The sequence below is a fragment of the Populus alba genome, chromosome 15 (assembly GCF_005239225.2).
Source record: "Populus alba chromosome 15, ASM523922v2, whole genome shotgun sequence".
NCBI lineage: Eukaryota > Viridiplantae > Streptophyta > Magnoliopsida > Malpighiales > Salicaceae > Populus > Populus alba.
In genome coordinates, this window is record NC_133298.1 from 15490536 (window position 1) to 15505672 (window position 15137).

At 32.9% G+C, this 15137-nt stretch overlaps 1 protein-coding gene across 1 annotated transcript; it reads right to left on the reverse strand.

The window, feature by feature from the left end:
• Nucleotides 1-5015: 5015 nt before the first annotated feature.
• LOC118057620 (uncharacterized) lies at nucleotides 5016-14271 on the reverse strand. The gene is made up of 20 exons (XM_035070253.2): nucleotides 13998-14271; nucleotides 13766-13852; nucleotides 13612-13680; nucleotides 13394-13526; nucleotides 13243-13289; nucleotides 13056-13142; nucleotides 12511-12572; nucleotides 11360-11402; nucleotides 11136-11216; nucleotides 10238-10354; nucleotides 10028-10133; nucleotides 9280-9343; nucleotides 8865-8907; nucleotides 7622-7888; nucleotides 7379-7540; nucleotides 7055-7204; nucleotides 6326-6478; nucleotides 6167-6253; nucleotides 5465-5533; nucleotides 5016-5349 (listed from the first exon to the last, which is right to left on the reverse strand). Exons 1-20 carry the CDS (start codon nucleotides 14127-14129, stop codon nucleotides 5260-5262), a joined length of 2049 nt encoding a protein of 682 aa, XP_034926144.1. The 5' UTR covers nucleotides 14130-14271; the 3' UTR covers nucleotides 5016-5259.
• Nucleotides 14272-15137: the final 866 nt, after the last annotated feature.

Here is a 15137-nt window from a genome sequence, read left to right on the forward strand (position 1 = left end):
ATTTTTATGTTTAGAATTTCTTTTGAATTTTTTTACTTAGAATAATTAATATTTCTAGGGAACAATTTTTCATTTTTCTTTTCAATATTAATAGTTTTTTTTAGTGTTATTTTTATATAAATAATTGTAATAGCTTTTTAGTAATTGATGCTTCAATAAATAAAATTAAATATTTTAGGTGTCTCTTTATAATTATACTGTTCTTGGTTCTTCACGATTTTAACTTGTAACAAATTTTGTTATATTTGCTCCTTTTATTTTGGTTGGTATAAAAGTCTAAAATCTTGATGGTTTTTGCTTTGTGCTATTGAATTATCATGTTTGGAGACTGTAGAGAACATGCATCAGAGTTTAACAAATTATAATTGTTTATTATTATTAAAAATCATGGTAGTTGGATCCATGATAGAATAAAAATCTTATAGATTTATGATGGGGTGGTTTACATATAAAAAAATCATTATGTACGTTATGATGTTTTCATGGTGAAGAAAGATTTCTAATTAAGAAGTATCTATTTCATGAATAATTTGAACTCGAAGATAAGTTTTTTTTAGCCCTAGAAAATTAATGCAAGAGTTTTTTTTGTAAATATTTTTATTTTTTTAAGTTTAGGAATTTTATTTTATTTTTGTATCCAGTATTATTAGGCTTATCTAATTTATCAATTTGAATATTTTTATTTTTATTAATAGAGTTAGTTTTTTTCTATATAAAAAAATGTAATTACTATTTTGGCATGTAAAACTTGGAAAAAACAAAAATTAAATTTTTTTAATTTAATGTCTCTGGATCAGATGAGATTAGTATTTGGGTGCAAGACCACTGCTGCACAAGATTAGCTACCGCAATTTAATTTAGAGACGTTCTTAAGATAATCAAATTATTTTCGGTATCCAATGTTTTAAGACAAAGTTTAATGAATCAGACCCACTAGATTCGACAACCACACTATATACAATTCTGGGAAATTATTATTTCTGCAATTCCAACTTCGAAATCTTTGGAAGATCTGATATATAGAGATCGGTCTTCCTAAGTTTTTTTTTTTTTAAAAAAAAAAAAAAAAAAAAAAAGAGGACCAAATTCCACCAAAATGGTATCTGGAAACGCTTGGCATCCATGCGTGGTGATCGTTGCTGTGAATACTTGAGTTTAAAAATACTAAATTGATACCTTTTGTACTTCCAATCGTATTTTTCTACAACCACCAAATGAGTCTTTAATCTGTTTATAACAATAAGAGTGGGTCCTAAAATATTAATATGATTTTTAAAAAAAATTATCTTCAGTAGCTACTAGATAGTTGTCCTATTCTACCACCTGGTCAAGCAAAATCTTTTTCTAAAATTAAAAAAAAAAATTCAAATATTGTTAAAGTATTTTCGAGCAATAATTATTAACTCTAAATTTGATATATATTTAACAAAGTAGATTAAGGATTATATGAGTCAATAAACACTAAAAAAAATATTATTAATAAAAAAAAAATTAAATTGTGAAGTTGAAAAAAAGATATATATAAAAATATCTGATGATGCAGGAGGTTCTTTAATTTTGTTAACTTAATTGCATGGAATTAATATTTTTTATAAGAAGAAAAATAATTTTTGTATATATATATATATATATATATATATATTGGTTTCTATAATATTAAAAAACCAATTTAACCTAATAACTTAAGCTAATGATGAAATTTCAAGATATGATTTATATTATTTTTAACACACCTTTTCAAGTGGGGTTTATAGGCTCATACTATTTTCCTTTTAATTTTATCAAATAAATAGAAATTGTGAAATTCAAACTTGTGACCACTTGGATCATCAAGGTTCTTATATAATGTTAAATAATCAATTTAATTTAATAACTTAAATTATTATGTGAAATCTAAAATATAAATTTTTTTTTTATGAAAAGAATTGCTCCATGAAGCATAAGATATCGTGGTCACCGGCTGATTAATCTCAAGCCTTACTTAACTACAAAAGAAAAGGAAAGAATAATTCAATTTCTACATATGTGCTTGCTCTGCTCGTGTCCCTTTCGCAACCCTAGCTACTGTATATAAATATGCACAGCTTTTGATTTGATCAAAAACTTTGGTTCTTCTTGCTACTCGCAAGATTCCACCTAAACAAATTAAATCTTAAGAAATTAGCGAGCTAGGGCCTTAAATCTTATTAATTTATGCTAAAAGAAGAAGTTGATTAGTTTAGCCATGGTGGCCGGTACTTCTTATCAGAACGTTGTAGTGCGACAGGCTCGCCGTCATGAGGGCATTTTCCTTAAAGCAGATTTCACTTTAGGTTTAAAAAATCCTATGCTCCTGCTTTCAACTGTGAATTCACTTTACCTGTATTATAATATATTCAGACCAGTAACCTTCAAACCCTAGAGGTGATGTAGATTTTTTTTTTCTTTGGAGTTTCAAGCGTGAAGATATTGCTAATTCTTTAATGGAACTTTCGAGGGCTGCGGTGGGTTCTTCTTTTTAGAGACAAGCGGGTACTGAAAGTAAGCATATTAAAAGAGGAAATTAACAAAAACAAAAGAAAACTGAATGTTATTGTTAAATTTTGTCATTACTTACAAAGTTAAAAAGCTGAAATAAGTCTTTTTGGAGTGTAGTTATGATTGTTTTTTAGAGTGTTTTTCATTCGAAAATATATTAAAATAATATATATTTTTATTTTTAAAAAATTATTTTTGATATCAGCACCCATTAAAATGATATAAAAACACAAAAAATATATTAATTTAAAATAAAATAAATAAATAATTTTTTTTCAAAAGAAAATGTTTTTCACTAAAAAATATATCAAAATAATATATTTTTTTATATTTTAAAAATTATTTTTGATATCAGCGCATTAAAATGATTAAAAATACCAAAACATATTAATTTAAAACAAAAAATAAATAAGAATTTTTTTAATTTTTTAAAAAGTATTTTTGAAATATAAAAATAAATAAGACGGTACACATTGGACATGCAGCAGCGGTTACACTATTGTTTTGTTAATTTTTTGATTTTTTATTATTTTTTTAAGTTTTTAAATTGTTTTACAATATTAAATTTTAAAAAATAATATTTCTTACCTTACCAAATACCCGCAAATAACCGGGAGTAAAAGAGGACGAACGTGGTATTGCCAGCGCTGGTAGGCTAAAGTGGAAGAAGAGAGGCTCTTCTTTTTAAGGGTTGTAACTGTAGTTTTCTCCTCCATCATTTCACCCACCGCTGTATCTAGGGTTGCGGTGCTGCACGTGCTATAGCTAATAGCCTCCCATATTTTCCAGTCAAAGTAGCGACGAGGGATTGCTGGGAAGCCTTTATCTTGATGTCATTTTAAAAATGTTTTTAAAAGAATTTAATTTTTTTATTTTTAAATTAATATATTTTTAGTGTTTTTAAATTATTTTAATGTATTGATATTAAAAATAATTTTTAAAAATAAAAAAATATTATTGATATATATATTTTAATATAAAAAATTATTTAAAAAATAATTATAACCAGATGAACAAATTAGCTCCGTATCTAAATATTCACCTATAGGCTTCGAGGCACGGAAGTTAATGCAAGGAAATGAGTTCCGTTCCATCGTAGCCTCGTTCAAACTGCACCCATTCCTCATAATTAGGTCATTGTTGGCCGCTTCTGGCTTGAAAAGGTGGGGCTTTGGTGTCGGGAAGGAGCAGGGAGGTTGCGGTTTTCGTTTGATTCAAGTGGTAATTAATATATCATGATTAACGATTTGGGGTAGATTCTATGATGCATCACATGATTGGATTCTAGCCTCGGAGAATACCTAGCTAGCCTCCATAATTCGCGAAATTCTAGACTGACACGCATATTTAATCAATTCATTAGGTGAGTACTGTCCTTGATTGATGAAGACAAACCATTCAAGTTTCCTCATGGTTTCCAAGCACTGCCGGTGTTCTGCTACATGACAAGGCAGAATCCGACCAGCAACAAAACTGGAATTTGATGTGAAGTGGCCAGCTCAGAGCATCCAGATGGGTTTGAGTTTCGCAATCTCCTCCCCCAAGAACACAGGAGAAAAAATGGCAGCTTCTTTCAGGTTGATCTTTTTTTGTAGATGCACGAGAATAAACTCAAAGAAATCAGAAGCAGGTGGCGGTAAAAATCGTAACTGAAATTTGATCTCTCAAAAAATATAGAATTATACAATATAATAAAACTTCCGAGTACCCCTCTAACTATTTATTTTGATACAAATTATTGTGAATTGAAGTAACATAACAATAAAATTGTTCTTACAAAAAATAAAAAATTATTAAGCATACAATAGAGAGTGAGATTTCATAAAATATATTTGACATTAAAAGAATAATCGAGAATAATCAAGAATAAAAGTTAATTTGAATGGTAAAATTAAAAATTATCATCATCATCGTTATCATCATTAATAAATGTTTTGAAAACATATCATTACTATTAAAAAAAACCATAAATTTGATTTAAAGAGATTAAAAATTATAAAACATAGGTGTTATTATTATTATTATTATATCTAAAAAAATATTATTACTATAAAATAAAAACTATAAATTTTATTTGAAAAGATTAAAAACTATAAAAACTTAAATCAAACAAATTTAATATTATTACTATTGAAAAAACATTGATTTGATTTGAAAGGTAAAATCAATTATTATTATTATAATTATTTTTGTTACTAACTTGGGTTTCACATTCCTTTCCAGATCCAAGTAACTTGAGGTTGGAAAGGAACACAAGATCTAAGTCACTTGAGTCTTACAATCTCGCTAAGCCTTGGGCTCTTGAATCTCAACAAAAGGCTTTGGAGATCCAGCGTTGCAGCAATACTCAAAACTTTTGGACTCAACATTCAGCCAGAGCCAATGCTAGCTATGCCCAAGACTTTAGGTCTCGCTTTGCAAACATACCCAATATTCTTGAATCTTAATGTTTTATTCTTGAATCTTAATGTCTTATGATATTTTTTATGAAAAAAAAATTAATAATAATAAATAACCAGCAGCATAACGGCCACCTAACTAATAACTCACTAAAAGCATCATACAACAGATCTTGCATGCAAATGATTGACAAATTCATCCTATCACCGCGGTCTGTTTGAATTCGAGCCCAATCGCGGTGCAAGGAGGAATGATGAACGCATTCTTAACACAATTTAATCACTGTGACAGCATTTTACCAAAAAAATTATAGCTGACATTCATCTACAGGGAAGCTGTATATTATTTATTTTTCTTCTTGCCTCTCTTTCTTGAACTAGTTTCAGCCTCTTCTGCTTCTTCAGCTTTCTGCTCCGCCTCTAATATAGCCAACTGAGCACACACAAAAGAAAAATACAACATCATGTAGGCTGTAAATGTGAACAGATCTATATATCTTTAGGCAGGCTCCGATGTAAACCATGGGATATAAAGTTGGAAGGATTACCTCATCAAGAATTGGTTTAAGTTCCCTGTATCGTGCTTCAGCAAGATCAAAACCATCCTTACGAAGCTCCTGCAACGCAAATGACAATTTATGTTGCACATACTTAAGAACCTCCAGTTGTCACATATGTGCACGCAAGCGTGTACGAGCATGGAAGAGTCTAAAGGAGCATGGTTCATGGTTTGCGGGAGAGGGATCCTCTTCTAATCTTGGTAGCAGGACTCGATCACTATTTGCCTATTTCCATCTTTGTTTTTCATTTCAATGAAACCATTTCCCCTCCAGCCACTTTATTCGAGATCTTAAAAAATTCCATTCTTTTAACAGAAAAGGCCTGGTATTTGTTATGAGAAGACATGGAGCCAGAGGCATACCTACGTGCTCAGGAACCGAAACAAATAAAAACTAATCGGCACCTACTTGAACAAGTGGATCAAAGTGTCTAATATGCCTCCCTGTTTCAATCCTAACCAACCAAAGACAACATAAAATATTATATCTATATTATTTACAAGTAAACCAGAGTATGGTTTGGTCACTGAAACTTGGTACTTGTCTTTAAAGAACCAAGCAAGCCAACAATGGATTATCGAATCACAGAACAAGTCTTTGATGGGTAGAAGAACCAGCAAATCCAACATCAACAGATTAAACAAAAATCCACCTAAACTGGCTAGAAATTTATAAGATAAGGGAACAGACCTTTCCAGTGTGTTGGGTATGTTCATGTGCTGCCATTTGCCAGTAAAGGTTTGTACGTTTATAAAAATCCTTCAAAGATTCTCCAGGCTTCAAAACACAAATGACAGTTGTTAAATAAAGAAAAGAAGCGGACAAAAAAAGAAAGAAAACAGCAAGTACCGTTGGTGTTCTTTGTGCATCCGAAAGACCAAGATTGGCTCTGATCTGCTCTATCCTGGCCCGTTTCTCCTTCCTCCGTAGATTTTTCTTTTCACCTTTTATTATAGCAACAGCATCTCCCACTTGAAGTGATCCAGAACCATTATTTCTAGCCTAAATTGTCAAAAAAAAGTGGAGAGTTGAACGAGTGAGCAACAACATAAAATTAAATTCAAAAGGATATTTTCATAGCAAATATCTTCAGCTCTCTTCTTCACTTGCACAACACACACACATGCATAAGCACACATTTACATGTTATTGCATGGATGTCTCAAACAAAGGCAACCACCTGCATACACACGTAGAACCAAATTTTTTAATGAAAACAAATTAGATTGCAGTAGATTTTGTATCTCTTTAGATATAGCTTACAGCATTCAGGGGAAAAAAAGGGGGAAGAGATTAACTTAAATTCGAAGATGAAGTATGATTTTAGGATAGTTTGCAGTTTATGTCAAATGTCAAATTCATCATTAAATCAGCGTCTTCTAATTTAAGTTGGATGGAAGCAAGAACGGAACAGAGGAGAGGCAATAGGGAGTGTAGAGACAAAATAGAGCAAAAAATTGCACAGGTTGAACAAAGTTAGAATTCAATCCTCCTGTCATTCACAAAACGAGGTGAAGAAGGATGGAAGGAAGAGCAGTTGCTCATTTGATTTTGCTGCATGAGAAAGCTAAGACGTACCTCTACATCATTATCATCATCATCATCATCCTCGCCATCATCAGTCTCATCATTGCTATCGCTCCCACCCTCACCCTCACCGTCACTTGCATCTTCATCTTCGTCATCATCTTCATCTTCTGATGCTTCAACCCATTCTGATTCAGATGCCTGTAAAAAGAAACAATAGCTTAGTAGAGCCAAATTCAACCAAGGTGAGGTGCTCACTACAAGGAACAATAACTAATCCAGCATGCAAATGGCATGAAACACTGAATTCCAGAAAGCAAAAGGATATCATCTGAAGACTGAACAAATTGAACTAGGGGAAGAAATTTCACAAACCGGTATAATGCACTTCCACTCATCAAGTTTGCTGAGATTGAGAGAATACAAATCATCGAGTGTAATTTCCTGGTCTCTAATCTCCATCATGCCACCATATATGTACAACATATCTCTCCCCACAACCATACAAGAATTTATACGTCCACATGGCTTCACTGTCTAAAAGTTCAAATTAGATTAATAAATCAACAATTGGACATGAATAGGTGCATAAGTGGACCAACTCTATCCATGACAAACCTCTGATAAAACAGAATTTTGCAGAATTTGTTTAGCTTCAGATGTTTCAGGTTTCCCATCTAATTTGGCAGCCGACAAACTGCCATCGATTACGGTAATTTTTCTGGTCAAATTGTGAGATATTTCATCAATACTGCTTTCAATATTTTCTGCTTCTTCATGGTACTCTAGGTTCTCATCTGGATCATTTGGGGTAGGCTCCTCCCCTATATCATTTGAATATTTCTTATTATCAATAGTAGTCCTTTGTTCGGAACTCTTTTTTAACTGCAAACAATGCAAAGCAGATTACAACAGAGGTCATCTAAAATTAACAATTTATAAGTTATTAGTTCACAGGTAACATAAAAACATGATTATAATAAGCAGAAATAAGGAGGATCACTTCAGCAAATAGGAAGCAGCAAAAATTGAATAGATGCATGGATTTTTGCAGTGTGATATTAGCTGACAAGTATTTTGGATTAGAGTTGAAGGACAGGGAACAACCAATACTTGAAGAGTTCAGACATTTTGGCAGTTGAGGATATACTTGAGGCAAATCAGAGTATTGTGAATTAGTTGGTGAGTACAATGCCCGGAGCAATAGTTGTGATATTAGCTGACAAATATTTTGGAAATTAGAGTTGAAGGACAGGGAACAACCAATACCTAAAGAGTTAAAAAAATTTGGCAGTTGAGGATATACTTGTTGCAAATCAGAGTATTGTGAATTAGTTGGTGAGTACAATGCCCAGAGCAATAGTGACTGCTAGCTAAGTGTATTATTGATGTTGTGGATGGCATGAGAGTTCGGGGGGCTGTAAGAAAAGTATAGCGAGAAAGAGACTGCAATGAGCCAAAAGCCCGTCAAAGAGAAGCAAAGGATTATTCGTAGCGGAAAGGATTTAGCCATCAGTAAGGAAGATTGGTGGTTGTCCAACAATTAAGTGACAAGTGGCATTGGTTTGCGATTGCAGAGAAAAGGACAAGTGTCAAGATTTGAGCATCCTATGTAAATGTCAAAAAAGGGCTATTTATTCAGTAAGCCTGATACAAGCCACCAAACAAATTCCCTCTAAGATATCACATAAACCTTTCATTAATTTCACAATCCTACAGCAAATCCTTGATTAATCTTATTCATTTATGACAACAAAAATAATATCACCAACAGTTATTTGAGAACAAGCATGAACATAATGATTTTTATATGCAGTTATGTTGTCAACAGCATCATTTACAGTTATGAGTGTGACCGTACCCTATCTTTTGTAGACTTCTCCTTCCGCAGCTCCAATGGATACCTATATGCAAATGAAGCATTTGATTATAAGAAAATACACTGCACTACATGATATATTTGTTTCCATATGCCACACAAGCTAATTTTGTTTCCTAATTTTATTTCAGAATAATCAAATATACATATATACAGAGTAGGGAGGACAGTCTCATGGCAAGAGGTGGGGGGATGGATCTTGCAACCCTCCATGTTATTATGATATTATGCTGTGAGAACATAATTTGTTATTCTGATTAAGCCTGTGCATTGTGGTGACTGAGTTCTTAGCAAATAAGCAAGATATATCCTGCAAAAAATTTCAAGTGCATATGTCCAAAAGGGCATTGCAAACAACTAATACAGCCAATTGAAAATAACTTAAGATGGAGAGTACCAGCGACGGTTGTCTAGTTGGAAGCCATAAAGTTCATTCAAGAATAAGCTCATCATTACATCACCTGCAATGATAAAAAAAAAAAATTACAAGAAAACAATGACTAACAAGGGAAAAGCAAAAGTATGAAGAGGAGGGGCTAGCGAGTATAGATTAAAATCTAAATGTTTTAAAACAGGATAACTGCAGATGCTGAACAAGCAGATTTCATTCATTTCATTGTAAGTGGTTGTTTCAATTAAGCAAGAAATATCGAATGACATTTACTTAAAAAGCATATCAATAGCTTGTATCTAGGTGGACTGCTAGATGGCCCCTTGACTCTCTTCAAGCATGAATAGGGGGGGAGGTCATCACCCTACTTAGTTTAACTCAGCTTCACAAAAGGGAATGAGAATGGCAAAGAAAGAACATTCCAGAAAAAGGTGTCAAATCAATAACAGAAAAGATAGTATTTGTTTTCCAGGATACATGCATTTTTGCTGCCCGAAAACATTCACAATATGTTTGGAGGTTGGACCGTGTCTATTGAAAAAAATCATGGAAAAACATAAAAGTTTGGATTTAGTGTTACTCAAATTGTAGACAAACATTGCACGGATGATTCAAAGATGGTGAAGAATTTCAGAAAAATAAACAATGGAAAGTCAGGGAAGAAGATAGACCAAACTGAGCTTGATAAAAAGGTAGGAGTGCCAATTCAAATAGTAGCTTACTTACAAGCACATGCACAAAGAAAGAAATTTACCTTCCATTTCCATATCCACTACACCTCCAAATAACATTGCACGCTTTTTATGAACACACATGGAAAATCCAGCACGAGGACCAGGAGGCATCCCACTTTTCTTTACCTATCACCAGGAAAAAAAAAAAGTATAAAAGGACAACAATATACATTCACCATAAAGGGAAACTTTGATCTATTGGAGAAATGGAAAAGGAAAAAAAAATCAACCTTGTTCCATTCCCAGGTCCTAGGATCAAGGGACCACATATCTGAATGAACAATTCCTTTCTCTGAGATGCTCTTATCAGATGAAACTTCTTTGGAATAACCACCATATAAAAAAACCTGCAATGAAAAGGTATTCAGCAAAATGTATTCAGCTCTACCCCTCAACCTTGTAACTGGGAAAGTAACAATAGCCCCAAATTCATACAAGGACAAATATCAAGGAAAAAGCATCCAATATAACACAGTGTGCATGGTGTGTTAATAGAAAATCCATGATACAACATAACAAAGATATATGAAATCAAGCAGTCAATAGATTCTTGTTTTCAAGGCTATCAGTCTTCAGTGCTAGCAAAACACATTATAAGTATCAACAGATCAACAACCAATTAACAATAGTTAAACAAAGAAACTATGTGTGAAATTTTAATCATTTCCAGCAATTATAGATTTGGAAGGGGGTGGATGGGAAAAAATCTATACTAAAAGAACCTGGCATTGATCTTTATACTCATCTCAACTTGTATTTAAAATCCTACTCATGAAGATGAGGTTGCAAACATCCTTAATTTACTTTCTTAGGACTTACATACATTAATTGTATTTATTCTGCAATTTAAATCTTTTTCTTTCTGCACTGTACTTCATTTTTTTCTCAAATGCCAGTAGGTGCTACTCAATACAACCAACTATTGCATCTTTATCCCACCACATTCACACAAAGCATATTTTCTTCCAAATTTCTTCATTTATATGATAAATCAAGAAACTTTTTCAATATTTTCATTTTATGTAAAGCTCAAGACATTTCACATTATGCCTGTCTTCTAAGATAAATATCACCTTGAAAGCAAATTAAATATGATGAAAAGCATGTCCCAGTAGCATTTGGAATTACCTCATCTTGATAAACAGAAAACTGGAAACCACTCCGTGCACTTGGCCACATGGCTCCAAGCTTTGGTTTTATTTCTTGCCACTACAATGCACCAATACACATTACTTTTAACATAAAAACGAAAGAATATAGACAAAAAAATCAAAAGCATGATATGAACAATTTTTTTAATTATTTTTTAGATACAATAGGTTTCCAGCAAATGAGGAGCCAAATATATTCACCTTGAATTGATCCAAGTCAAAGATGTGTAGATCATTATAATACCTGCAGATATGGAAAGAAAAGCTCCATCAACCATCAAATTATGGATCAATTGACAGATTTGAAGAAATTGTTATTAAATTTCAGATGGAAAAATAAACCCAACCAAAGAACATGAAACTGAACAGTTTTCAATTTCATATTAAAACGTCATTGATAGCACACACTACAAACAACAATCAGAACCACAATAATTTTATAATAAAAAAAAAAGACTGCGAAGAGCCTGGGGATCTTGATCTGGCCACTTTCTGTCAAAATCTTGAGTTCAAGTGAAACATGCACGATCCTCTACAGTTGGAATTATGAAATTTTCATGGGGAAAAAAGATGAGCACTTAACAGTGTGGCCAATAAGATAGATGATAGTAACAGGACTTTATATGGGAGTTACCTATCATATTGAGATCCATAAGTTACAAACAATAAAGTTATCTAGCGAGTTGTTTATGATTAGGGCATGTGCCATATCAAATTATGATAGATACATATAGAATCCTGTACAGTGAGTTGTTATATAGAATAGTTCATTCTCATAAACAAAGAATCTGCAATATATGGCTTAATTGTGAATGGTATCAACAAGATGCCCCTTCAACTAAAGATGATTTCTAGATAACTTCTGTTGAAACTTTTTCAACGACCATTGAAACTCCAAACACACCATCCTATTTCTCTTCAACCCAACTTAAGCAGCATGTAGAACAAAAGCCACTTTTCTAACTTAATTCAGCTATCACGAGCTTGATTCTTTATAGATTCTGCAGTTACATTGACCCTGTCTGCGTGCATCCTTTAAAATAATTGCAATGGAGGCTAGCAGCATGACGGCAGATCATGCAATGTAAGTTGCTAAAAGTTTATGAAGCTATTTCGCTTATTTCCCTTGCAAGGTAACCATGCAAAATAATCATAAATAGACTAAACAATAAACAGGTTACAAGCACTTAAAGGAACAGAAAAATGTCAAAAGAAATCAGGCCTCTGCAGAGAATTCCTCACAATGGTGTGCAGAAGAGTGTATTAATTCAAGCAGACAGATAGCACAGATAGCATGAGCTAATAATTAACTGACAAGAAAATTGTTCAATGAAGCAAAGACATATCACAACCTTACTTCTCTGAGAGTGTCATAGAAGCCACCAAAAAGAATAATTTTGTGCTTGTGTAAAACCTGCAGCAGAACCCCAAAGTGGGAAAACACTCATGAGATGCAGACTATACTAAAATTTGTTTATTAAGATAATCCAGTAGCAACAAGATGAATAGTGAGATAGTTCTTAAAAGAAGAGAGGGCTTTTGTATCAGCACAGTGACGACCATATTTAGCACCTGATGTCATTTCAAGATCTTTAGCTATCATAAATAATGCATGATCCAAAATCAAAACCTCATTAATATGTTCGATCAGCATTGCTCTAGATAAAAATAACATTACATTAATAACAGACAAAGTAAATGTATGATAAGAAATTAACCAAAACTCAATTTCATACCCAGTTTCTGGCCAAGTGAAAATCCAAGGAGTGTCATACATCCTTGATTATAAGGAAAAATGAAAAGGAAAAAAAAAGAGCTAACCTACAAATAAAAGTTAAAGATGATGCCCCTACTACTGAAATAAGTAGTGCACGAATTTAAGTAGAGCTGAACCAACCATTCGATGACCTGAACGTGGACTTGGAGAGCCTTTGAAATTTAGCTGTTCCCATTGATTTGTTTTCAAGTCCAACATCCAGAAGTCCTACAACAGTAAATATAACCAAAATCAGAAATCTAGGTGAGCTATTAAAAAAACAGATTTGCCAATATAAATAATGGAAAACAGATGACCAAAGCTTCACCTTGTAGTGATGAAAGCGCTCCTGGTTCGGGGAAGTGAATTCACCACCTAACAACAAATAAATTCAGTTAAACATGCATAATGAGCATAAAGCAATCAAGCTTAAATCTTTTCATATAAATAAAATCAAGCTTTCAGATTTCATCACTTACCAAATATGTAAAGATAATTCTTCCAAGCAACCGCCTGGTGAGCACTCCGTGGAGGCGGACTATTAGGGCTCGATACCGACTTCCATTCTTGCTTCTCCACGTCATAACGATAAAGATCACCATACACAAATGTCTACATCAATCCACAATCACATCATGTTATCCTTACCGAAATTTAAAAAAAAAAGAAAAAAAAAAGTTAAGTTAAAAGATCTAACCTTGCTACCATTGTAGAATTCACCTCCATAAAGTATCAATTCCGTGTCTTTCAAGGGATTAATGTTTAACTACGCACACCAATCAATAAACACAAAATATAAACATTTCAACATAGAAAGGCAAGATTTGATTGCTGAAGAAAAGAGTCACTACCGTGCAATTGGATCGAGGAGACGGTGCTGCTACATTCTCCTCCACATGGACTTCCTTCTTCTTAGCTTCTTCTTTTTTTATACTCAACTGTCAAAACACGAAAGAGATCATCTCTTCTAATAATAATTGAAGCTTGAGCTATAAATAAAATCATCAATGTGTTTTTAGCGAAATAAGATAAATTTGATGATGATGGTTATTAAAATAAAATAATCGAAGGAGAATGAATTACCAAAATGGCGTCGATGTCATCTTCAGGAGAGAGTTTTTTGGTTTCTCTGCGAGCTTTTTTTTCTTCTGCTTTTGCTGTTTTTTTCTCTGTTTTCTCTTTACCTTTGCCTACTTTCTTCGTTTTCTTTCCCATTCTTTTCTTATTAAATCCTCACTCCTCTTTGCTGTAGCCTTGAAAGCTTTGCTTCGATGGCTGCTGCGGCTGCTTCTTTTCGGTGCTCACTTGTGTTATTATGCTGAAGCAAGCATGAGTTATAAACCGTTGAGAGAGAGGAGATTATTTGTTTTAACTTTTAAATCAATTATAACGGTGTCGTTTTTCTTGGAATAAACAAAACAAGTGAGAGACATCACAAGAAAAGAGACCTGTCCAACGACTTGTCGTTTACTTCGCACCTGCCAAAAACAGAGTGCTGACTGCAGAATGCGAGGCAGCTTTCGTGGTTTTTGGACGACATGTCTTGATGGATTTGCGACTTGTCATTTGAAACACTGGAGCAGAATGAGTGAACTAGGCAACTTACCGGTACAAATTCAATGTCACATGCCCCCCCCCCCTTTTTTTTTTTTTTCCGGCGAAGGAAGACCATAAATCAATTGGACATATTAGAAGTTATGGGTTTACATTTAAGCACTCTAATTCTGCCACATCATACAAACAATAAACGACACCCAATCTATCTTGCCAAACGTCTCTGCAGAACGAACTTTTAATTTTCCTCAAAACAATATTAAATATTGGATGAACAGCATCTGTTTTTTTTTTTATTATTATTAATATGAGTATTCGGGTTAGTTGATGTGTGCCTCAATTAATTTCACAAACTATAAAATTAATAACTATATAAATTTTTAATGATTTTAAAATTTATAAAGTTTAAACTTGTAAATTTTTAAAAAATAAATTTAAAACACACTCAATTAAGCTTCACCTTTTAAAATTAAAAATATATGTTATTTAGTGCCAGAGATGAACACCTGTGAGAGTGGGGGGGGGGGGGGAGGGGCATACACAATATATAGAAGGAAAAACCCTGGCAGAATAACCTAACAAAGGAGGGAAAAGAACCCTCAGCAATACACGATATTTACTATAGATGTCCCGGACAAATAGGAACAAGAAAAAAGAAGCTAAAATAGA